Genomic DNA, 23,581 nt, shown 5'->3' on the forward strand with positions numbered 1-23,581 from the left:
TTGCCAATATTGAAGGGTTTCCACTCCAAAAAGGAGTGGCTTTAATTCAGTTGTATTTCTCTTAATCTATTCAGCTTTCACTCCAAAAGAACTCAGATAGTATCCAGAATCTCCCTCCTACATCTTGCAGGGTGATTTTGTTTCTGTGTCTCTCTCTCACTATTGGTTCTTCAGTGCAGGGCACTCAAGAGGAAGGCCAGAAGACAGGACATGGATGTGAGGATTAGGACTCTACACAAACTGTGAGTCCTAATAAGCTGTGATTCCAGCAAGCAAAGGATTCCCCTTTTCAAGCTGTTTGTTCCAGGATGCTGCACTGCAGAAACACACTCAGGAAATTGGATGTTCCCAATACAAATGGGCAGGCTGCCCTACATCCCCAGCAGTGCTGCGACCTCCTGACAAATCTCTGACCAAGTTTTTAAGAGCAGCACAAAGGTGACCCAGCCTTCACCAAGCAAAATAAATCTTATTTGGAAAAATAGATTTGATTTTCTTTTAAGCAGGATCAGTTCCCTATTCCAGCTCACAGCTGATATGTGGGAATTTGTCACGTGCCACAGGCTGGGGGCTGGAACAGCCACCTGGGATGGCAGTGGCTGTATCCATAATGCAGATCTCCCTGCTCCACCCTGTCAGAGAGGTGTGCTGCAGGGTGTTGGAACTTCTGGCTGCTGAGAATTTGAGACTTTCTGTGCTGACAGGCACTGACCCCCTAGAGAACACTGAGAGAGACCTGAGGCTGTGGAGAAGCTTCCCAAATGGAATGGTAGAACTGGGATTGTAGGTGTGGAGTTTGAATAGAAGTGTGTGATATCACAGGGTGGAAAACTTGAAGGTTTTAGGATACAGTAACATATATAAAGCAAGATGGAGGTTTTAGGGCAGAGGCTGGTCCTTCCTCTTCACCTTCTTCTCCATGGGTTTGGGTGGTTTTGTGCAATTTGGTTAAAAAGTCCACATTGTGGGCCACGGGTGTTTGGTTATTGGGTTAAATGTGAAAATAATTCAGGTGTAATTTCTTAATTGGACATTTTATCCCTAAAAGGCCTTGTAGAGAGGGAGATGGCTCCATTTTTAGTTTGTTAGAGAGAAGTGCTGTAGAACTCACGGTTTGTGAGACTGTAACATGGATAAGAACTAACAAACATCTGAGTCCCAACAAGAAATACCATCTACATGCATTTAATCCCAACCATGGCAAAAAGAAGCAAAGAATCCACACCAGGGGCTGCCACAACAGCCCAAGGTGATCTTGAATTCACTCAGCAGAGGGATATTTTCTCTTCCCAGACACCATAAACCCCATAAGAATTGTTGGGCACAGTGGCACCCACACTTGTCTTTCCATGGTGCAGTTCTCACCCAGTACCAGTGTGTTGGAAATAATAGTTCTAAAAAAAAACAGAGTTAGTTTTTCAGGGTGAATGTTGGTTATAACTCTTTTAGATAAAGTTGTGGTGGGTTTGACTCACAGCAGCCCTGCCCTACAAAAAAAGAGTGAAGATCTCCAGAAGGCTGCATAAACACCACTTCAATTATTTTACCTACATGTGATCAAATCCCTGCTGCAGCTCTGTCATCTCTGAGTTGCTGTGGACACACCCTTGCTCCTCAGATCCTAGTGCAGATAACCAAGTGACTCTCAAGAGCACTGAGCCTTTTAAAGCACTTGCAAAGCACTTCCTACTGCTGTCAAAGCTTAGATCAAACAGATTTGTGCCAGAGCTGTGTGATAAAGAGCACATAAATAGCAGGGTTGGGTTTGTTGGTTTGTTGTTTTGGGGGGTTTTTTGGTTGTTGTTTTATTTTTTTGGTTTTGTTTTGGTTTGGTTTTGCTTTTGGTTTTGTTTGTTTGCTGGTTTGTTTAGGGTTTTTGTTTGGTTTTTTCACTACGTGGATGCTTCATTTTCTATTTGTAAACAACAGCATATTAATATTTTGTGCTAAGAACAACTCACAAGTGGTTCATGCTGTCTCCTAAACGGATATTCTGAACAGGAGTAGAATCAGTCTACCCAGAAGCTGTGAACAATTCAAGCACTGTTACACATCCCACATCTGCATTCACAGGTGTGGGGTTTGAGTATGGGCATGATGGCACCCACACTATCTGTGGTGTGACTGCTGAAATGGGAGAAAACCCACATCTCAACCTTAGTTTCCTTCCCCAAATTGGCACTTGACTCTTTCTGAAGTTGAAGCCAGCTACCCAGCCCTTTTCTTGGTGGTAGGGAGAATCCAGAGCTCTGGATAAAGTGGAGTAGACCAAACTAAACTAACAGTCTACATATCCCCAGTGCCTGACAGTCATTGGCTTGAACAGCTTTTGGTCTAAAATAGGAATGTGCTTGTATTTATGTGGGTAAGCCAACAGTTCCTCTGTGTGCCTTCCTCTTCCTTCCCAGGAGATCAGGCAGTCCTGTGACAAGAAGTTTAGCAGAAATTAAAATGAGGGATCAGCTAGAGCAGCTTCTTGTTAAAACACCTGCAGCTCATCTCTGCCTAAGTAGCCCATTTAAAATCAAGTATCAGATGGTTTATGATGAGTTGCTGCAACATCCAAGGTGGATCTGCTTGTTGGAGCATCAGGATATTTAAGGAGGAGTTGGACTTGCTTTTAGATTAGTAGGTAACCATCTGTCCCTGCAGATTGGAGCTGTACATGTACTTCTGAAAGACACCAGGTGCACAGAAAGAGAAATAAAACATGTGCACGAGCTCCACATATCAAATAGATCGCAAAGGGTCAATGTTGCCTTTAAATGACTGTGTTCTGCTTACAAAACACCTGGTAGGCAATCCAATTTCCACACAGACAAGCCATCAGGACTGCTGTGGGATTTCCCTTTATCTTAAAAAGGCCTCTAAAGTAATTTCTCTCCCTCACACTCATGCTTGGCATATGCTGTCAGGAATAGATGCAGTTAAAGAAAGTAATTTTTGCTTTATCTTTGACAACGGGTTTTTAAGGGTTCCTGAGAGCCAGGGGATGATGTCCACACAGGAGGCACGGGCAGAGAGCACACGTGCAGCTCTGAGGGCAGAGAAGAACAGCTGCAGGTTGGATGGCAGCTGGTAACCTTTACAACTGCCTGGAATGTTCTGGTGCAGCTTTTGTGGCTCATTCAGAGCAGCAGTGAATGCCCCTGTCAGGCTGGAAAACGGCTATATGACAGTGGATGCACAAATTGTCTGACTTGCTGAGGTCCAGAACTCTTAGTCACAATCCTGAATGTCACTCATGGGTCCAATCAGACTTAGCAGTTTTCAAAATTATTACTGTGGAAATAATTGATTGCGGAATTGACCAAAAAAAAAAGAAAAAAAAAGGAAAAAAAAAGAAAAAAAAGAGTGCTTTGGGTTGATGAGAAACTGAAATACTGCCCTTTTCTCACATACACAAAAATTTCTGTGTCAGGCCAAACAAAATGTTTTCTAATTTTTTATTTGTTTATTTCTAATCGGATTCAGGTAGATTTGGTTTCAGTCTATCATTTACAAGTACAAACAAGAATAATGTCTCCAGCAGACTGGTCAGTCTTGCAAAATCACTCTGTGTCAAGGAAATGCAGAGCAAAGCAAATCCTTGGGCAAAGACCCAGCCTTGGGAGGACAGGACTTCTGATGTCTCAGGAGAAACCCTTGCTTTGAACCACATTTCCAAAGCAGAGTTCACTGCTTGTAGGTCAGGCTGACTCACAGCCTTCAGGGCATATCCTGCACAATTCCCATGTGCTTTCATGGGTGCAGCCACAGCAGCAATCTGTTATCGTTTATACAATTGGAATTTAGCAATCTGGAATTCCATCTAAAGCAACAAAACACGGCATCTGAGCCCTATGGGTAAATATATATTAAAATTAATGTCACTGAAATTGGCCAGAGCTCTATTCCTATGGAGGGAACACACACTTCTTTCCCTCTAAGCCTTCTAGCCCTGGTGCCAACATTATAAATTACATTATAAAGGGAGTGAGTGAAGCCACTCTTGTGTAGGAGAGGCAGCTTGAAGATCGTGTCCCAAGCACAGAGAAAGTCCCAGCAGGACCCAGATTTGGAGATCCACAAACAGTTTGCTAACACAAACAGCAATATTTGGGGAGGACTCCTGAGCTTTGGCCAGGAGGATTTTATTTGGTTCTGGTAAGGGATGCTCAGTAGTGCTGAGGATGAAGGGAAGGAAGGGCAGGGTTCCTGGTGAAACTGCAGCAGGGGCTGCTCTATTGTTCTTGATAAGAAGCATGACAGCTGTGCCCACAACATCTGGTTCTCATTGAACCCTAGTGAGAGTTCCTTGCTGAGTCTCTTCCACCTCAGATGTGGTGGTTTAATTGATGGAGCCTGAGAAGGTTTTAGGTCCTGCATGGAATGCTGCCTTTCACTGTGATATGTGACACCAGATACAGTAAGGGCTGGGCTGCTCAGAGCCATCTTTTAAAAGCATTTCTTTTCAATATTGAATTTTGAGTCTATTGCCCTCTGTTGGCTCAAGTGCAGGGTAAAGCTCCTTTTTGAGGTGAAAGCTAACAAAATCCTCCTCCTGGCTGACTGGGGAGGCTTCAGGGGTTTGGAAAGTGCAGGATCAAGTCTGCTGTAGGCTTGTGCATGTGAGTGTGCACAGTTCCTGTGCCCCCACAGCTCTGTGTTTTTATTAGCACAGCTCTAACCAAGGAGGAAGGGGCTCTGGAAACTGCCTGGTTTGGCCATTGAAGACTGCACACAAGAAGAAAGTTTTTAGAAGTGATCAGAGGGGATTGTGGTTTGGTGAGCAAGGATAAAAAGGATGTTGCACGCTCATGGAACAGCACAAAAAGCAATGCAGAAACCCCTCAGGGAGAACTGGGCAAGTGGGAGATAAGTTAGCCTCAATGTCTTTCAACTCTGGCATGCAACTGCCAGAAATGCTTCGGTGAAAAGTCTCTCAAGGATTTATTTTCAATTCCAAAGCAAGAGAAAGATGGCAACCCACACCATCAAAGCTCCTTCTGCACACAACACTGCCAGAAAAAACATGCCTTTCCACTTCCTCTCTGCTGGATCCTTCCTACCTAAGGCATGAGGCTGACCCATCTGCTCAGACCACAGAGCTACTGTCCAGTTATCCTGTGTCTGACAGCAGATTTAGAGAACAGCCTAAATCCATTAGGTGGGAAATGTGCTCTGGCCAGCTCTTAGCACAGACCCGGATCAGGTATTTTCCTGAACTCTTAGGAGGCCCAGGCAAGAAGTCCCCCTCAGTGTGGGAAATCCAGGGCACACACTGGTGATGTGATGTGGAAGGGGTGATGTCAGGCAGGGACAGCCTTTGTGTGGAAGGTAAACATCCTCACAACTCCAAAAGAGCAACTCCACCCTGAGAAAGAAGAGAGTGCCATGGGTAACAACAGAGCTGTACAAAGTGCTGTGTGCAGACCATGGACAAGAGAGACCATTTAACTTCTCAATCTGCCTCTCTTTTTGCAGAGGCAGAGATGTAAAGATCCAGGCTTTCAGATCTGCAGCTCTGTGGATCCCTCCCTGCTGTTGGCTTGGAGGGCAAACAGCAGACTGGCTTTCCCTGATCTGATAGAGAGGCACATTTCACAGCAGTGCTGCTGAACGTCGTTTCAGTCAGAACTGTTAGAACTAAAGTGGAAAACAGATTGTTCTGTGAGCCACAAAGCAACATGAGAGCTTCTTTTAGATGTGTGTCTTTCTGCTTCCACCTGAAATAAGCCCCATAGCTCCTCTCACTTGCCATCTGTTGGCAAAGATCTACCCTGGACAAGAAACTGCCTGTGCTGCAGCCAGGCTGGAACTTGTGGCATTCACATTCTCTGAAAAAATCCCTTGGCCCAGGGTTTTTCTCCTGGGAAGCTGAGAAGCCTCAGAGGAAAAGACAACAATTCTTACCTCATTGGCTTCTCCTGTGCTGTGCTGATTTGGAATGTGTTTGGAGATTGCTCACCCACAGGTGATTGTTCCATTGCATTCTGCTGGGAGGTGTTTTCACTCTTTGGCCAATTGGTGCCTAGCTGTGTCGGGACTCTGGAAAGAGTCACAAGTTTCATTATTATCTTTTTAGCATTTTAGTAAGTATCTTTTCTGTATTCTTTAGTATAGTTTAGTTAAGTATTCTTTAATATAATATAGTATCATAAAATAATAAATTAGCCTGCTGAGAACATGGAGTCAGAGTCATCATTCCTGCCTTTGTCGGGACATTTCCCAGCAAATACAATAGGAGCTGCTGTGGGACAGCTTGGCCAGCAGTGCCTCTGTGCTGTCTGTCTGTCTGTCTGTCTGGAGAGTGTGCACAGAGGGACTGACCCCTCTCTGCTGCCAAAGAGCTGAACTCTGCTTAACTCTTCCCTGAGCACAGTCCCCACTACAGGTCTCTCCCTCATCTGCCAGCAGCCAGAGCACACAAACCTCCAGAAACTTAATTAATTTGCAGACTTGCACACAAATCTCTAGAAACTTAATTAACTTGCATATCTTTCAGTGGTGATTGCACTTGGTCAACATATCATTAAGGCATTAAGAGGGAGGGAGCAGAAACCTGATGAATGCATGGATAGGTAAGGCAAGATAAAACTAATTTCCTCAGGAAGTCAAAGAAAAACGAGCTGAAAGGAAAAAAAGAAACGTTGACTGCAGAGAACAAATATGACAAGTGACCTTGAAAGACCTCTGGCACCTTTAGCTCCTGAGAAGAAACAGTCTGGCAGAAGCCTGTGAATGTGTTTGTGTGAGCACAGCAGGGAGATGAGGGGGGTCAGGAGCTGAAAGCAGCATTTTTGGATCAGTAAAAGTATCAGGAGTATAATATCCCTTGCATTTCAGATACATTTCAGTGTCTGTGACATTGCTGGCTTGGTCAGCCCTCATCCTTAACCTGGCTCTGAGTTGTGTGGAAATTCTCAATACCAGGAACTCGCCAGTTAAATTCTGTGCATGCCTTGAAACATTAAATTTACCATTTCTGAAACACTAAGTGATAAATATCAAGGGGAAAGAAAACTAGATTAAACTCAACTCCTGGACAGCATAAACTAGAAGTACACCTCTTTGTGTGAAATACTGCTCTTACACAGAGGAGTGGCTCAAAAATTTGCAAAAACCACCTCTGTTCAGCACTGATGTAGAAATCTACATGATTAAGACTGGAAATTGTTTGCTTTGCATTGATACTTTCTGCATAAACCCTCAGACTACAGCAATTCAAAAGCCAATGTATGTGTGCTGTCCTTTGGAACCAAAAACTGATCAAGATGTGAAAGGTTTGAGATGGTTAAATGTTTCCTCCAGTGGCTGGGGATTAACAGCCTGGGCAAGTAGCAGAAGAGGGAAATAAAAAAAAAAAAAGTAAAATAAAGAAGAAACTCTTAAGTGACCTGACAAGGGAAACTTAAATCTTATTTTTAAGAGGTTAGGTTGTACTAAAGCTTGAAAAATTAAATCCACAGCTGTCTCCAGAGGACTATATCTCACTGAGAAAGCTTCAAGTAAGTTTATCATGTATCCAACACCTAGACATTGGACCTCAGGGACCACTAGGATAATATTTCCTCTGGATTAGCAAGAAAGCTAGCAAGTGACATTTGTATGAGACTAACTTTCAGTTTAAGGGGTTTTCTTATAAAATGATAAATGAAGAATGAGCACACTGGGAAGGAAAATTCTTGCAGTTTGTAAATCCAATACATCCCCACTATTTGTTTAAAAATGTACTGTTATCTCCTAAATTAGTTTTATTTAGTGACATCAGTAATTTGATGGTTTTATGTCTGTCATCCTCCCAGTGAGGATCAATGTGTTCTTTACGAGCAATATTTTTAATTTCATAATCCCCTTTATGAGAAATGCTTTTAATTTCAGAGACCACAAGCACTGGCACTGAGACAATATGTATGAAAATAATTCTAGAGCAAAATTATAGGAAACACAGGATGGATCTGGCACAATTACAGTGCTTTCCTTCTTTTGGGATTCTTCACTACTAGCCAGTAAAGCCCAGGATATGTTGGAATGCTACTAATTAGCTCACCTCACTATGCCTTGCCAGGGGAATCTCATGAAACATATGAGATGCTCAGCTGGGTGAGCTAAGGACAACTTTAACACGCTGCCTATGAAATCTGAAATCCAGTAGCAAACTGAGTTTTGTACAAAATAAAACTCAGACATCTACACAGATGCCAATGTTGGAGTTTTGTACCACAAAGCACTTTTGTGGTAATGTATTTTGTGATGTAAGAAATGTATTTCACTCTTTCTGTGTCTATACAAAATACATTGGTATGAGGAAGAGGCCATGGGTCCCCACAGCAAAATGTAAGCAGAGTGTGGATGGGTTACAGTAATGCAGCATTACCCTGTCCTGCCCACAAAGCACATCAGTGGCAGTGGTGTTTTCCTGCTCTAAAATCCTCAGTTACACACCTATGTGCTTCTCTGTGCCTGCACAGATGCACATCTAGGAGGTGGAATGAAGAAAAAGCATACAGACCAAAATTAAATGGGGAAAGTGAAATGAGGGGAATGGCTTAAACAGCTTACAGATGGTAACTAAATTAGCTGAAAGCTGAAGGATTGTTTTATCAACACACAGCTCAACAGCACTGTAAAACCTCCATTACTGTAACCCAGAAGCTTCTGAGAACCAGTAATTTCCAGAGCTGACCTCCTGGGCTCTCCTATTTTCTTACTCATGAGCCAGCCAGACCAGTCCCTGGTTTTTCTTCCTCCAGCCCCTTCCAGACTCCTGGAAAGCACAGCTGGGAGGGTGAAGGAATATTCTTTGCCCCATGTTCCCTTCCACCTCTCTACTGCCACCCCACCCCATCACCATCCTCCTCTGACAGCCTCTTCCAGGTGCTCCAAATGCTCTTCTGCTTTTCCCTCACCAAGCAGGGCGAAGGGGCAAGTGCACTAAATCAGACCCAAGTTCAGCATCTGCTGGTTCCTTCCACGATGGAAATAAAACAAATTAGCATCAGGACAGAGCCGGGGAAAGGATTTACTCTACACTCACCCACATTCTCTTTCTTAAACTCCTGATATAAAGACTGGTAATAATGGGGAAGCATCAACTCATAAATCCTAAGGTAAGTCATTCCATGTTTTAAGTGCTATCCCAGTAAAATTTTATGCTTTATTTCAGGTCTGAATTCAGCTAGCTTGAATGCCTCTCCTTGTGCTTTCCTTCTGCTACATTCCTGATGTGCTTTGGCTAAAATTGGGTGGAAACCAATACTGCTAAAGTAGAAGAGTTTTTCTGGATATGAAGAACAATGCTGGTGTTGTCCACGATAGTTAAAAAGCTTAGCAAAAATATTTTGGCTGTAAAGTGTTGTGCAAAATCTTCACTTTTTAAATGAAATAGCCAGAGTCTGAGATATTTAGAATTAATATTGAAAAATTGATATTTCCTTCTTGAATCCATTTGAAATGAGTTAAGGCAAATGTCACCAGAGCAACACCACTTCAGCTGAGGTAGTCATTCCTTGCTTTCCCTTTGCCTTTTTTTGGACAAAAACTGAAAAAAGGGCAATTATTGTTGTGCAAAGTAGAAACAATTTGATGATCACATGCAGAATCCTTTTCTTTTGAAGGGGAGGAATTCCTGATTCATGATGAAATATAGACTTGTTCAAGTGTAAAAGAGACCCCTCCTTGAAAACACTTTAGCTAGTGCTTAACTTTATTACTGTGGCAAAATTAACCATGTGCTTGAGTGGTTGCAGAGTCAGAACCATAAAATGTCACAGCCTTTATAGCTAGGAGTCTGCTTTCTGCCTGCTGCATCTAATAAACATTAAGAGGTGAAATTCTGTCCCCACTGGGGTCAGTGGTAAACTCCCATTGATTTCAGCAAAACCAGGATTTTGCACAAGAAATCCCCCTCATTGTCATCAGGGGTCACAAGATGACACAAACAGAGAGAAGCCATCTGTTCCTTCTGGTGTGGACCCTTCTAGATTTAATCTTTTCATGCTGGTTGCCAGAAAAAGAGGAGAAATGGAAAATGCAAATCCTAGTGCAGCACAAACACTGAACATCCATATCCAGAAAATACTGGCAGGTAGGTGTGGCACTGGGATGTGCTTTAGTGGTGGATTTGGCAGTGTTAGGTTTATTCTTGGGATTGATCTTAAATGTCTGTCCAACCTGCATGATTCCAAGATTATATGATAGTGTACAAGGTGCTGTTCTGCCTTCCTCACAGGAAAATTCTCTCCTAAAGGCCTGGTCTGGAGTCAGGCACATGGAAATCCATGTGGATGGTTACTGTACCACAACCCCAGCTCCAGAAGGAGCTACAAGGCCATCAAAGATCAGTCCCATGGAAGGCAGCAATTCTGATTTCAATAGGCCAAAGGAGAAAACAGCACACTCTGCTCTACAGTGAACTCTCTATGAAGAGAGCTGCTTCTTCTCACATCTTCAGATGTTTCTTTTTACACCTGAAACAATGCAAACCTACAGGTAATTTTCTTCCCTGGTTTGAAAGAGTTGAAAATTAATGCATTTACTTAGCTCAGTGTTATTATGCCATGTTATGTTATATATATTATTTATATTATATTATATTATATTATATTATAGTATATTATATTATATTATATGAATATTATATTATATTATATTGATATTATATTAGATATTATATTATAGATTATATTATATTATATTATATTATATCTATATTATATTATATATACTATATATATTATATTATACTATATTATATTATATTAATATATTTACAAGATATTTATAATAATATACTTTAATATAAAATTAATATATCAATATATATTGATATATATGATTTTAATTTAAATATATGATATATAATATATGTTTTAATATTTTATATCATATACCTAATATATTTAAAATGTATTTTGAATATATTTAAAATATTTTGTCTTTTAAATTTGTTATAAAACACAACCAAGCTCTTCATGGAGGATCTTGTTCTCTTGTTCTCATTTTTGTGAAGTCTCACGTTCAAGAATAAAAAAAGCACCCAGGATTTGCCAGCACAACCAAGTGTCACACTGAAAATGACCTTCTCCTGTGCAGATGTCACTGTCACTGCTGATCAAAAAGGCATTCAAGAATCACCTTGATCTGTGCTCCAAGATTAATTCCATCCAGAGGAGTTAAGCAAGACTTTCCCTTTGCAGATCAGATTTTGCTTTGCCTTGTCTCACTTCCTCCTGCTAGTATAAACTTTCAAGCCCAGGGTTCATTACCTCCATTCCTCAGTCCCTTCCTGTGTGACTGCACATCAGAACAACATCATCTCCATCCCCCACTGAGCTGCACAGCCTGATCACCTAACATGTCTACCTGGAAGTCATCCTTTCAGAGTGCTCCACTTTATTTTAGCTAATAAAGGGTCTTCAGGACTTTTATGCACAGTTCAAATATCCCATATTCATGACTTTTTCCCTACAAACCACTGGATTCTTTTTTTTCCTGAGAGCAAGATGAAGTCTTTGATGGATAGATTACAAATTTCAGGGTTGCTTTGGTTTCCACAAGACACAAGAGATTAGTCTATTACATTTCAACAATTACATTTGCTACAGAATAACAGTGTTTGCTGTTTTGCATTTTTTGTTCACAGTGATGTAAAAGAAACCAGTCTCAATGCATTCTCAACAGTCTGTCATATATCAAAGGCTCATTGAAGACAATGGAAACACCTTTTTTGACTTAAAAATCACTGCTAGCATCAGTACTTTTCAATACTAAGAAAACAAACAAGAAGAAATAAAATCAAGTTTACCATGAGGCAGTGTGGTGGGTGTTGCTCCAATGTCACTGAGTGTATTCTGTCCATCTGGTTCATAACATGTCTGCAGCTTGACCAAAAAATATAAATTTGGGAGTTTTTGCATAAAGATGTTGTTAGTTACTCCATCTGTGCTTATTCTACCATAAATATATATACACATACACATACATACATATCCCATATGGGAACACTCCACAGTTCTTTCCTCTTGTTTTTTACCCACCTGCTTCATTCCTCTTGCCCAACACCTCCTCATGCAACTTTCTCCACCATTCTCTTCCTATTTTGATTTTCTCTGCAGCTCCCAAGCTCTTTCACACCCTCCTTTATATTCCTTCACTACAAAAAAAAAAATCTCTCCTTCAAGCTGAAAGGGAACCATATTTCTTGCAACTGTTCCACAAAAAAAAGCCAAACTACCCCAAAAGCATCCAAACAAAAGAACTAAGTAGAAACACAAAAATCTTGTGTATTCCAGCTTCTGCCTGATCACCCTTCTGCCTCAAATGCCACCCTCTCTTTCCTCCTCCTCATATGTACTTCTACCATGCAGGTGAGGGGATCTCCAGAGTCCCATCCCATAAACCTCATCCCACTGTTAGGACAGGGATGTAAGGAGTTGTGCAGAACACCATCAGAAGCTTGGGGCAAGGCTGCAGAACAAAACCTCAGGCAGCACGTGCTCTACAGTTTAATTTTAGGAGAATCCACTGTGCAATGTGTGGGGTTTTGGTGTTTATGCCATGTGGTTTTCTAAAGCCAGCATCAACTGGCTGTCACTGCCCCACAGAACTGTCTGATCTTGGCAGGGCTGGTGGCTCAATACCTACAAAGCTGAGATATTTATTTCACTTGGGCTTTTTCCAGGCTCTGCTGTCCCTTCAGGTCCTGACAATCAGCCAATTTTAGCCCAAATATCATGGCACACTTAACTGGAATAAATGTTCCTTTACTCGTATTTTTTAAGTTCTCACATTCTTTTGTATTTTCTCATCTTGTAATCGTTGGCCTGCTTTCCATAGGTGTCTAAAACTAGACTCCAATCACAGGCATATGTGACCAGATAAATAAGATAAATTTGTAGTCCAATAAATGAAGACTGTCAGGTACTTAGTGCTCAGTAAATATCAGACTATTTTTATGGCTTCAGAGTTTAATGTTTGGCTTATGCTTATCTGGAGAGCTGCTGAAATCACGGGAGAATTATCATTCTGATTAGGTAGCTGTGTGGTTGTGGTGTTGTTTTTTTTTTTTTTTAATGACAATATTACTGTGATAAAAATAGAAGAAGCCTAGTAACAAGGGTGTTATGTTCTAGCAATGTTTTGTAAATTCATTGCACTAAGGTAGCACTTCATATTTCACAAGGTACTTTCTTTTTCCATTTTCTGTTAAAACAAAGGCAGGCACTGTGTGTATTCCACAAAATATTTTATTCTGCTCTGTTACAGATTATGAAAGTATAAAAATTCTTAGTCCTTAATGGGATCAGTAGACATTAAGTATTTATGTTTAATATTTTGCCACAATAAAAACCAAAGGTTTTGTTGTCTATTATTTATTTCTGCGTTACCCCTACAACTCTGGGTAGACAGAATTTTCAGTTGTAAAGAGTACTCCAGAAAACTACAGCCCATCAAGGACCTTTCTGAGACCTCTTGGGTATGATGCTGTTTGCTTGTTCTTTAGAGTGGCTTGGAGACAAGATCAAGGGACAGAAAATTCAGGTGCTGGCTGAAGATGTAACTTTTCCAACATGATTTTGGATTTGCAGCCACTTTGCCTGAGTCTGGAGCTACAGCTATGTCATCCCCATGCTCTCTGTGTGTCAGTGACCCAAAAGGAAGATTATGTTCCAAAACACCAAGGCTGCCTGAAGGCTGGGCTTGGCCAAGAGCTGGTGCTGAGGACCAGCTCAGGTGGCCATAATGGGGCAGGACACCACAAGAGCCCTTCTTCCATCCTTCTCTACATACTGCACAGGGTCGGGAGCATCTCTGGGTGAGGACAGACTGGAGCTGGAAAAGAAAAGGGATCTCATCAATCCATGTAAATGTCTCCAGGGCAGGTGCCAGGAGGAGGGTGCCAGATGGTTTTGGGGCTGTCCAGTGACAGGGTGAAGTTGGACAGCCACGAATGGAAACATGAGAAGTTCCACCTCACCATGAGGATGTTTTTAGCACTGAGCATGACAGAGGAGGCTGTCCAGGAAGGTTGCAGATTCTCCCTCTCTGGAGGCATCCCAAGCCCACCTGGGTGCATCCCTGTGTCACCTGCTCAGGTTCACCCTGCCTTGGGCTGGGACAATCTCCAGAGGTCCCTTCCAACCCAGCCGTGCTGTGATTCTGTGAGCATCCTGAGATTCTCCCTCACTCCCGCTGCTCACAGCGTGCTGAAGCACCTCTCACCAAAAACAACTTGCTGATTAACTGAAAAACCATTTCACAATTTGGCATCCCAAGCCCACCTGGGTGCATCCCTGTGTCACCTGCTCAGGTTCACCCTGCCTTGGGCCGGGACAATCTCCAGAGGTCCCTTCCAACCCAGCTGTGCTGTGATTCTGTGAGCATTCTGAGATTCTCCCTCACTCCTGCTGATCGAGTGTGCTGAAGCACCTCTCACCAAAAACAGCTTGCTGATTAGCTGAAAAACCATTTCACAAATTGGAAGGAGGTGGCAGTGATGCATACCAATTTCAAAACAATAAGCATTAAACAAATACAGGAGACTAAGTAAAGGGTACCAACCCACCTGCCTCCACTGTACTGTCAGGTCACCTTCCACTCTCAGCCAAGTGCCTAATAATCTGAATCATACCGACGCCCAGAAACTCAGCGTTTCTCAAGCTTAAAAACTTAACTTTTGTGTACATATTACGAGGGGGAAAAAAAACCCAACAACACAGCTTCTTCCTTTCACGCCCCGATCCCCCTGAAGCGAACGGGAGGCGCCTGTTCCCTGCCGTGAGGGGCCGGCAGCCGGCGGGGCAGCGCCTCCCCCGCGCCTGCAGGGGGCGCTAACGGGGAGGGAAAGGCGGGGGGGGGGGGGCGGTGAGGGCAACGCGCGTGCGCGGGGGGGGGCGGGGCTCGCGCTCTCCCTGGTAACGAGCACCGCGCGCGCGGGGCCGCGCCCTGCCCGGGCCGCCGCCCCCCCTCCATCCCCTCCCGGCTCCTCACCGCCCCTCACCGCCGCCATGCAGGGCGAGGACGCCCGGTACCTCAAGAGGTAACCGGGGAGGATGGGCACGAGGGGCGGTGGTTCGTTCTGGGGGGGATGAACGGGGTGGGGGGTGTCGGCGGGGGGGGAAGGCACGGCAGCTTGTGCCGAGGGATGGAGTGTGTCAGGTTGTGGGGTGGGAGCCGCAGGTGTCGCGGGGTGTTTGCAGGGGGTGGGTGGGGGAATGTAGGGGAGCTGAGGATGTGGTGGGGGCCTGTGGGGTGGAGTGTGAGGCTGAGGTTGTAGTGAGGACTGGTTTGGGGATGGATGGGGTATTATAGTTGGGGAGGTGGCAATGGAGAGTGTTTTGGGAGGGGTGATGACGAGGTAGGTGGAGGTATGGCGACTGAGGTGTGGCTGGTGTGGAAGCTGGCTGGAGGCTGTGTAGTGCTGGGTGAGATGGGTCAGGGGTGTGGGAATGGGAGACAGATTTGTTTAGGCAGTCCCCCCTCAGCCTGCCTCAGTGTTGGGAAGAAGGTTTGGATGAGGACTGTGGAGGGTTAAGGATGAGTGAAGGTTACAAAGGCAGGGTAGTGGTGGTGTGGGTGCTGAAGGAGAGAAGGAGGGGTTTGGAGTCTGCTCTGGTCTGGGGATGGCTGTGGTGGCATTTTATGGTGTGCTTGGGATGAGGCACTGAAGTGACAGCAGGTTGAAAGGAGAATAGGTGCTATTAGGAGATGAGTGGAGAGCTCATCATTGATCATTGTGTATTAGGTGCAGGTGGCTGCTCTGGAAATCATGATTGGGATAAGAGACAGTATAGCCGGGTTCAAGGAGCAGCTGGGAGACTGATGCAGAGGAGATGCAAGTATGGCATGGCAGATTGGGCAGGACAAGTGGCGTGAATGGAAGAGGTGACTGTGGGGTATAAAGTGTATGATCGGGGTTTGGTGTTGCAGGTGTGATGAATGAATGGTTTCATTTATCTGTCTGTTTGTCAGCAAGACCAGTCAGCATAAAGAATAGGGCCTGAGCTGGCAGCTCTTGGATCTCTGTCAGTTGTTTCAGAGCAAAGTGAATCAGTCCCAAAAGATGCCAGGTCATCCGGGCCTCTGTTCAGGTGTCATGTGTGGACAGTGTCACTTCCTCCTACCATGCTGGTGATTTTTATCCATCCTGTCTTGAATCCTAAAGAGTTCCTGCTCTTGTTTTTTACTTCCTTTCCATTTATTAGTATTTGCAGAATTTCCCGTTTAGACTGTCTAGGTTTTGGTTTTTCCCTACTTATATGCCACATATTAGGCTCCATACCTGGAATCAGTGCAGGGAAAAAAACCCCTGCTGATGATCTTTGAACATCAGTTCTGTCATAGCAATGCCATGATCGGTAAAAATCAAATGCCACCCTTAATTAAATCAACAGCTGTAACTTTTAGAGCAGTGCCTGGGTTTTTTTTAGCCTTACCTGTTCAGTTTGTGCCATCTTATGTGATGTTTTAGGAATCTTTGTTTTGTAGCCATCCCTGCAACAGGTGTAGGTGTCTCTCTTTTTTGGGAGCACAAACCCAAAACTACTTGCTGTGCTGTTTAACATGGCCAGGCTGGTGTGCAAGTCTGGTGCTCCTGTGCTCCCTGTTTCCCTTTGTCACCCTGCATGGGCACTCCCCCTCCCACCAAGTCTGACTTGCTGGGATTTGTTATTGGATTTTCAGCCACGTGTGGTTTGTGCCACTTTTCATTAGGATAGTTTGCTTTTGCTTTTTCCCTCTAAAGAAATTAGTTAATAAAGGATATTAACATTCCAGCTTTGGTTATGTGAGCTCAGCTTGCAGCTTTTGTCTGTAGAAAAGGCCTTCCTCTTTAAACCTTGAACTGAACTGAGTTCTTGTTGACAAAGCAAGCAGTGAAGTGAAAGGACAGGCTGATGTGCATGAGAGCTCCCCAGTGCATTGCTGCTTCTACTCATTATAATATTTGCAGTTTCAGATGTTTTGTGATGTGATTTACAGACTCAGGGTGTGTAGAAAATCAGTAAAAATGTTTGAAGTTTTCAGGGAGAGGAGGGGATTTTTATTCTGTAAATGAAGATTTACTTTGTGATGCTGACAATCTGAATGCAGCGTTTTCCAAATGAAAAACAACTTCAGTGGCTGGGGAGTACATTTTAGTGTAGGTAAGATCCCTTCACAAGGTAGGATTTTCAGAGAGGGAGCTTGGCTGTGTATTTATTAGTGACTTCATTAGCTCAGAAATAGCTCAGGCAGAGAGGGTGTTTGTCAGTGTGAGAGGGCAGAAAATCTCTGTAGCTCTAAGTTCTTCAGTTTACCCATCTATCCCTCTGAGAGAAAATATTAAATATGGGAAGTCCTAAAACTGTCCTAAGCTAAGACTCTCCTGGTTGCTAAGCTCATCAGTGGTTTACTGTTGCCAAAAGGAGGAGGTTCCACTCCTTCTTTTCCCTGATGAGAAATAGGAAGTGTTGTTCCTTTCTATAGAGCACTTTAGTTCTGTTACACAGTGATAAACTTCCTCTCCAAAACATGGAGAATTTTCTGTTGGATTGCTGGAATTGACTGTGACAGGGACTGATGAGCTCTCATGTTGAACTCCAAGGGGACTGCCAGGAGCAGGGCAAACATGGGAACTTTGGGCAATGATGAGCTGTTAGTCCAGCTTTATTCTTGTAAAACTTTACCAAACTGTTCTCTACCCATCCTTTCTTGATACCTGTAAATGTTACTAAGCTGTCCCTAACCAGAGCTTTGGCTGTCAGGAGCCTGAGTGTTTGCAGTTGGCATCTTCTGATAGATCTCAAAGTAGGAGAAATAAATTTGGAGGTGGGGAGTAAGAGCTGGATTGTTTTGAAGTAGATTTGCCATGAGCTTTCCTGAAACACTGGACCTTGTGAGAACAGACTGTAATGAAACACCTGCTTCAAGGTACTGTTAAAGGGGAACAAGCCCCAGTCTCTTCAAAAAAATCTCAAGTCATAAAGGGAGTTTTGCTCTGCTTTCATGGAAACTGTTACTCTCCAGCACTAGGGAGAAATCTTTGTTTGCTCTGTGTAGCTTTATGTCCTTGCAAGGCTGGTAGTTGAGCTGAACTCTGCTTCCCACAGCAGACCTTTCTGTAGTTTGTGGGGCTTTTTGGGCAGCTGTATCTCAAGACAAAGGTATTTTTTGCAGCTGTACCTGCAGAAGGAAAAGTGGACATCAGAGGAGCTGGGTAGATGGAGACACATTTCAAACATTTACTGCTGAAAATGGTTACAGCACAGGCTGCATCTGGATTTGCTGACATTTCCAGCTTTATGAGGTTGAAGTCATTTTTCCTGATCTAATTGACCCAATGTCTTGGCCACCTGCTATCTCCTAGATGCTGATATGACTCCTGGTGAAGCCACTTGTAATTGTCTTTATGGACATGATTTGTCTAAATTCCTGAACACCCAACAAAAAACCCACTCCACATCTCAAAAGCTAAACCCACATTTTGGAGGTGGTTTTAATTTGCAGTGTTTAGCAGCCTGGTTTATGGCATGACTGTACATATTCAGTTGGCAATACCAAGTGCAAAAGGGACAAGTGTCATCTTTACCAATAAATAAAAATGGGTCACTGTATTCTCTGGACATGGTTCTGCCACTGCTTGAAAACAGAAATGAGGTGTGTCTTCATCCATCTGAGCCTTTTCTCAGGAGCCTTGGATCTGCATGGACACAATTGTTGGCATGAAGGAGGAGAGAGCAGGACAGGCCCTTTTGGCACTGGCATACACCGGAGTGCTTCCCTGGGGAATAATTCTCCCAAGGATCTGTAGCTGTATAAAAGCAGGTGGACATGTTTTATATCTTTTGATGGCAGCTGCTGGTTTTTGTGATCCCTCAAGCTTGGCAGCAGGCACAGTGAGGTGAAGAACAGTAGCAAAGAGGTTTGTGTTTCAAGAGAGAATAGTTAAATTGAGATACAAATTATCTGTGGTTCGTCTCAGGGAGCTGTAACTACTAGGAGTTAGCCAAGAGAATGGCAAAAAAAAATCTATTTGTAGAGGACTGCACTAAGTAAAGACCTCTAGACAAAGATTTGTCAATACTGACAAGGTAATGGGGAATCTACTGGGAAATTCACCTGCTTGGTGAAATGCATCTTTTTACTCATTGTGGTGATGTCGAACAGGATTTCTTTCATTTATTTCCTTATTTCTGTGAGTAAAGCTCTGGTGGCTTGGATATTTGTGTACTGCAGGTAGTAGCCAAGAATATGCCACTAGCACCAGGCTTTGGTACAGCTCTGTGGGGTGGAATGTGGTGTGGGAGGAGAGCACTACTTGGGTTTAGGGTCTGCATAGCAGGTACCTGATTTCTGCTCTGGTGTGTTTTCTGAGCTTCTCATTTAATCATTTTTTTCCCTTTATAACAGGAAGGTAAAAGGAGGTAACATAGATGTGCATCCATCTGAGAAAGCCCTCATTGTCCATTATGAAGTGGAAGCAATGATTCTGGGAGAGTTGGGAGACCCCATGCTGGGGGAACGCAAGGAATGTCAGAAAATGTAAGGTCATAGCAAGCTCTGATATTTTATTTCAATTTTCATAGATTCAATAACTCAGAGTATCATCTACCTCTGAGAAATTGTAGTTTATAATTTTTATGGAACTAAGTGCTGGACTAGCAGAGGGTTTCAAAGCCAGGAAATAACCTTCCCAGGCACGTGTTAACATCTGAAACACACGTTGTAAATTGCTTTTCAGCCATGTCCTTTAAGGTGTTTTGTAAAGAAAAATGATGGCTTCTGTTTTACATGATGGGTCGTTGAGGCAGAGAAAAGTGATTGTTTCCTGTGCAAATGGTAGTTCATGTTGGAGCAAGAAGTACCATTGAACCTCCTGAGAGCCTTGTGCTCCAGCTGTTGGCTCTCCTGTTGTTTTGATCTGCCTAACCAGTGAATTCACTGCTTTATCTGCATTTCACTTTTGCCTGGGTAATTTCTTTCAAGACCATTAAAATATTCCCCACTGGAAAAGCTGAGAGAACTATCATAACTTCATTTTTCAAGCTGCAAGGTTGGATCTGTTCTAGGGGGATTTTATCTCTGTAATGATTTCTTTTTGAAAATTTGAACTGAAGTGGCTGCCTGTGTGAGTGCATGCTAGAAGAATAATTGAGAGGGGGAAAAAAGGAAGGAGAATCCTTAAGTTTTCTCCAGTTTTTGGAGATCTCAGAAGCATACTTCTGTCATCAGATGAATCAACATAATTTGCATCTGCAAGATGGTGGAATTCCTTTTTTTTCCACACTGTTGTTAATTCCCACAGAGATTTCTTCCTACTCATTGCTTGTGGACCTGACTGCAAATCTGCCAGAGCTGTGGGAGACTTCTGGCACTGCAAAAGAACCTTTCTGTGCAGACAACACCCAGAACTGTCTCTCATTTGGGACTTTTTTGTCTGCAATACTCCTTTGTGGTCCTGTGCACTTTTTATGGGGTATATCCAAATCAATTACTGTCTTTTGTATCTAAGATGGCTGTAAGGGATCTGTTCATACAGCTGCCTTTAATGTTGCTGCTTGTCAGCTCCTGAACAGTTACGCTCCACCAAATCTGTTTGACAGTTGCTTGCCATTTGGAGTTCAGAGGCACCACTTTGACATGAAAGGCACAAGCACTGGGTGCATCAGGATCATTTCTGCTTTGAGAAATTCTTGACTGTATAAACATAATCAAAGGACTGAAGATAAAAAATTTCGAAGCTGAAAAGAGACTTCTCTGTGTTGCAGAATTCGGCTGAAGAGTCTTAATGCAAACACGGACATCAGTTCCCTGGCTCGAAAGGTGGTTGAAGAATGCAAGCTCATTCACCCCTCCAAGCTTGGAGAAGTAGAGCAGCTGCTGTACTACCTGCAGAACCGCAGAGATTCCTCAGCAGGAAAAGGTAAAAAATACAGGGGCTTGGGACTGGGGTGCCTCAGCCTTGGACAAATACTGAGGTGTTCCTAGCTGAGAGCCCAATGTGCCTGATGTACCAGTTCTCTGGGGATGGCCACAGTAGGACACATATATCTTTTATCACCCTTGGAAACAATTATGATCTTGAAGCGAGGAAATTACCTTTTTAATAACCAAATTTATTTTATTATTTGGTTACATTTAGTATTGATGCTTCTTACCGCCTGCCTTGTGCATTAGCAGGACTTGAGAGGTACAGATTTGGCTATTGGATGCAGCCTCATCATACTGAATCTGCACTTACAGTGACATCAGAAGTCTCTAAGAGGATCTTCCTAGAAGGACCTCTGCCATCACCTCTTGCAAGGGTACAGAGTGTGCCTAGGCTCAATTTGGGCTGTGTGTAAAGCTGGAGAGTTTCAGAGCCTCACAAGCTTTGGTCCAGTGTAGCTGACAGCCTGGGGTATTTCTCTCACCTTGTTATCTAAATTTCCTGGCCTCTTGGTGCTCCTATTTATGTCTTAATAAAGTTTAAGTTCACCTTAAACTTTCTGCTCAGAGGACAGTTGAATATTTAACATTAGATTCTACATTACCTTGTGGTTATCAAGGTTTCTTGCAACTGTGAAATGGTAAGCTTTGTTCTCAAGCTGGATTCCTAGTGAGACAGATATAAAATGAAGATTTATGTTATGTGGGGGGTTTGATTGTAAGAACTTTGCATGTTTTACTCACTTTCACTCTGCATTTCTGTGTCTTGGTGTGTCACAGGGCACAAGCAGAATCAAAGCTGCTGATGTCTCACTGTGGGAGTGAGTGTTGTCACTCTGGGCTTGCTCTAAGGTTTTTTACCCTCTGTCTCCCCACCTGATAGGGCTATCACTGATCATTTAGGCTGAGTTGTCAAAAGGCAGCTGAGGATTTGTTTTACTCCCTAGGAGTGTTGGGGTTCAGAAGTCTGTGTTAGTCTGGCAGGTCAGCTGGACACGAAAGGACTTTGACCTTGATTTTACTGGTGTGTTCATTATGAGAACACTGGATATGTGTTTGGTCTGTGTTTGTGTGTAACTTAACTGCACCTATGTCTTTTTCTTTGTAGAAAAGAAAGAAAAAACCAGCAAGCCAAAAGATCCACCCCCATTTGAAGGAACAGAGGTAAGTATTGCTGTTAAAAGAGAAATGCAAACCCTGTTTACTACTTCAGTAAGCAGTTAAAAAAGCGAGGAGGGGAGAGGAAATGCTGAATTCTTGTGGGTTTTTTGCTTCTTGTTTTTTAAACAAAGAACTTGGTTTGGAAATACTGCACAATGGAAAAAAAATTATCTCCAGAAAGGGTAAAATATTTGCCTTGCATACTTACCCCTCAAAGTATAGCACACAGTAGGACAGCCAGTGAGGACTAGAACATCAGACAGGACACAGAGTTGTGCCTGAGCATCCTTCGATTTTTAGGAATTATATCTCCTCAGATTTCCTGATGTTCATTGGCAGTCATTCTGCATGTGTTGGGTTTTTTTAACTTGTATATTATTTTTGCCTAAGATCTGTACTCAGAAGCTGAGTGCCCTTTGGTGTGACAACTGAATAAAGTTGTGATTGCTGGTGTTGAATTGCCATGTTTCTCAGTGAAGCCCTTGCTTCTGACTGCTTTCAGATTGATGAAGTTGCCAATATCAATGACATGGATGAGTACATTGAGTTACTGTATGAGGACATTGCTGACAAGGTGCGTGGCTCTGCCCTCATCCTGCAGCTGGCCAGGAATCCTGATAATTTGGAAGAGCTGCTTATAAATGGTAATTTTAAAACCCAATGGTAATTTCTCTTGATGTGCTGTTCATCTGTATCCAGGGAAAAGTAGTTCACCTTTAATTTGGGATTGTCTTTAGTTTGCTAGGCTCTATTTCTCTGTTCATAATAAGGTGGCCATCAAAGCTCTGTTGGGTCTCTCTACAAATGGATGCTGCTCAGACTGGTCTTAGGTGAGCCTAATACTGAAATCTTCCTGGCCTCTAGAGGCTTCAGCTACTTTTTCCTGATGCTAGTTATTTTGATGCTAAATTAACTTCAGCTGGCATTACTGCTGGAGATGGGAATGTATTGTTGTATTCTGTAGATCAGGAAATTTGCCTTGAAAAGGGGATTTGCAAGCTGACACGAGTTAATTTTTTATTTTCTTTCCTTGCCCTTTTTGTCTCTTTTGCTGAGCCCTTATACCCTCATGTATTGATGACTTCAATATGTGCCTATCTTGCAGTGTCACCACAGAAGATGGGATGGGAATGATGAGCCATGAAATAATGGCTTGTACCTAAGAGTTGTGGAAAATATTTAGTGCTTCATGTTCCCAGTTGCTGCTTTTGTGATTGAGGAACGTGGTGTAACATGAAGAGAGACTAGTTAGGGGAATGTGACTGGAAAAGTGAAATTAAATAAGACAAGGAGAACCCAATTTATTAAATAATATGAAGTAGATGAAGGGGGAAAATAAATGGAAATATGGATGAGAAATACTGTCTGTCCAGGCAGAATTTAAAGGGAATTTGAAAGTGAAAATGGTAGTGTTTTAGGCAGGGGACACAATGTAGTACCGAGCATAGAGATGGCAGAGGCCACAAGATCTGAAGGTTAGTGGTAGTTTTCAGATGACTTCAGTGTTTGGTTGCACTTTCCTTCCATGTTG

At 43.0% G+C, this 23,581-nt stretch overlaps 1 protein-coding gene across 4 annotated transcripts in view; it reads left to right on the forward strand.

The window, feature by feature from the left end:
• Positions 1-14,899: 14,899 nt before the first annotated feature.
• KIFAP3 (kinesin associated protein 3) overlaps positions 14,900-23,581 on the forward strand; it is a 67,073-nt gene continuing 58,391 nt past the window's right edge. For 2 of the 4 annotated variants that reach the window (XM_050977422.1, XM_050977421.1), the window contains exons 1-5: positions 14,937-15,022; positions 19,372-19,503; positions 20,730-20,884; positions 21,998-22,053; positions 22,553-22,694. In XM_050977422.1, the coding sequence (XP_050833379.1) occupies positions 14,991-15,022; positions 19,372-19,503; positions 20,730-20,884; positions 21,998-22,053; positions 22,553-22,694 (517 nt within the window). In that variant the 5' untranslated portion in view covers positions 14,937-14,990. Of the gene's footprint in view, positions 15,023-19,371; positions 19,504-20,729; positions 20,885-21,997; positions 22,054-22,552; positions 22,695-23,581 lie in introns of all 4 variants that reach the window. The other 2 variants (XM_050977420.1, XM_050977423.1) reach the window with 2 other exon arrangements.

This window comes from Serinus canaria, chromosome 8, assembly GCF_022539315.1.
Source record: "Serinus canaria isolate serCan28SL12 chromosome 8, serCan2020, whole genome shotgun sequence".
NCBI classification, from domain to species: Eukaryota; Metazoa; Chordata; class Aves; order Passeriformes; family Fringillidae; genus Serinus; species Serinus canaria.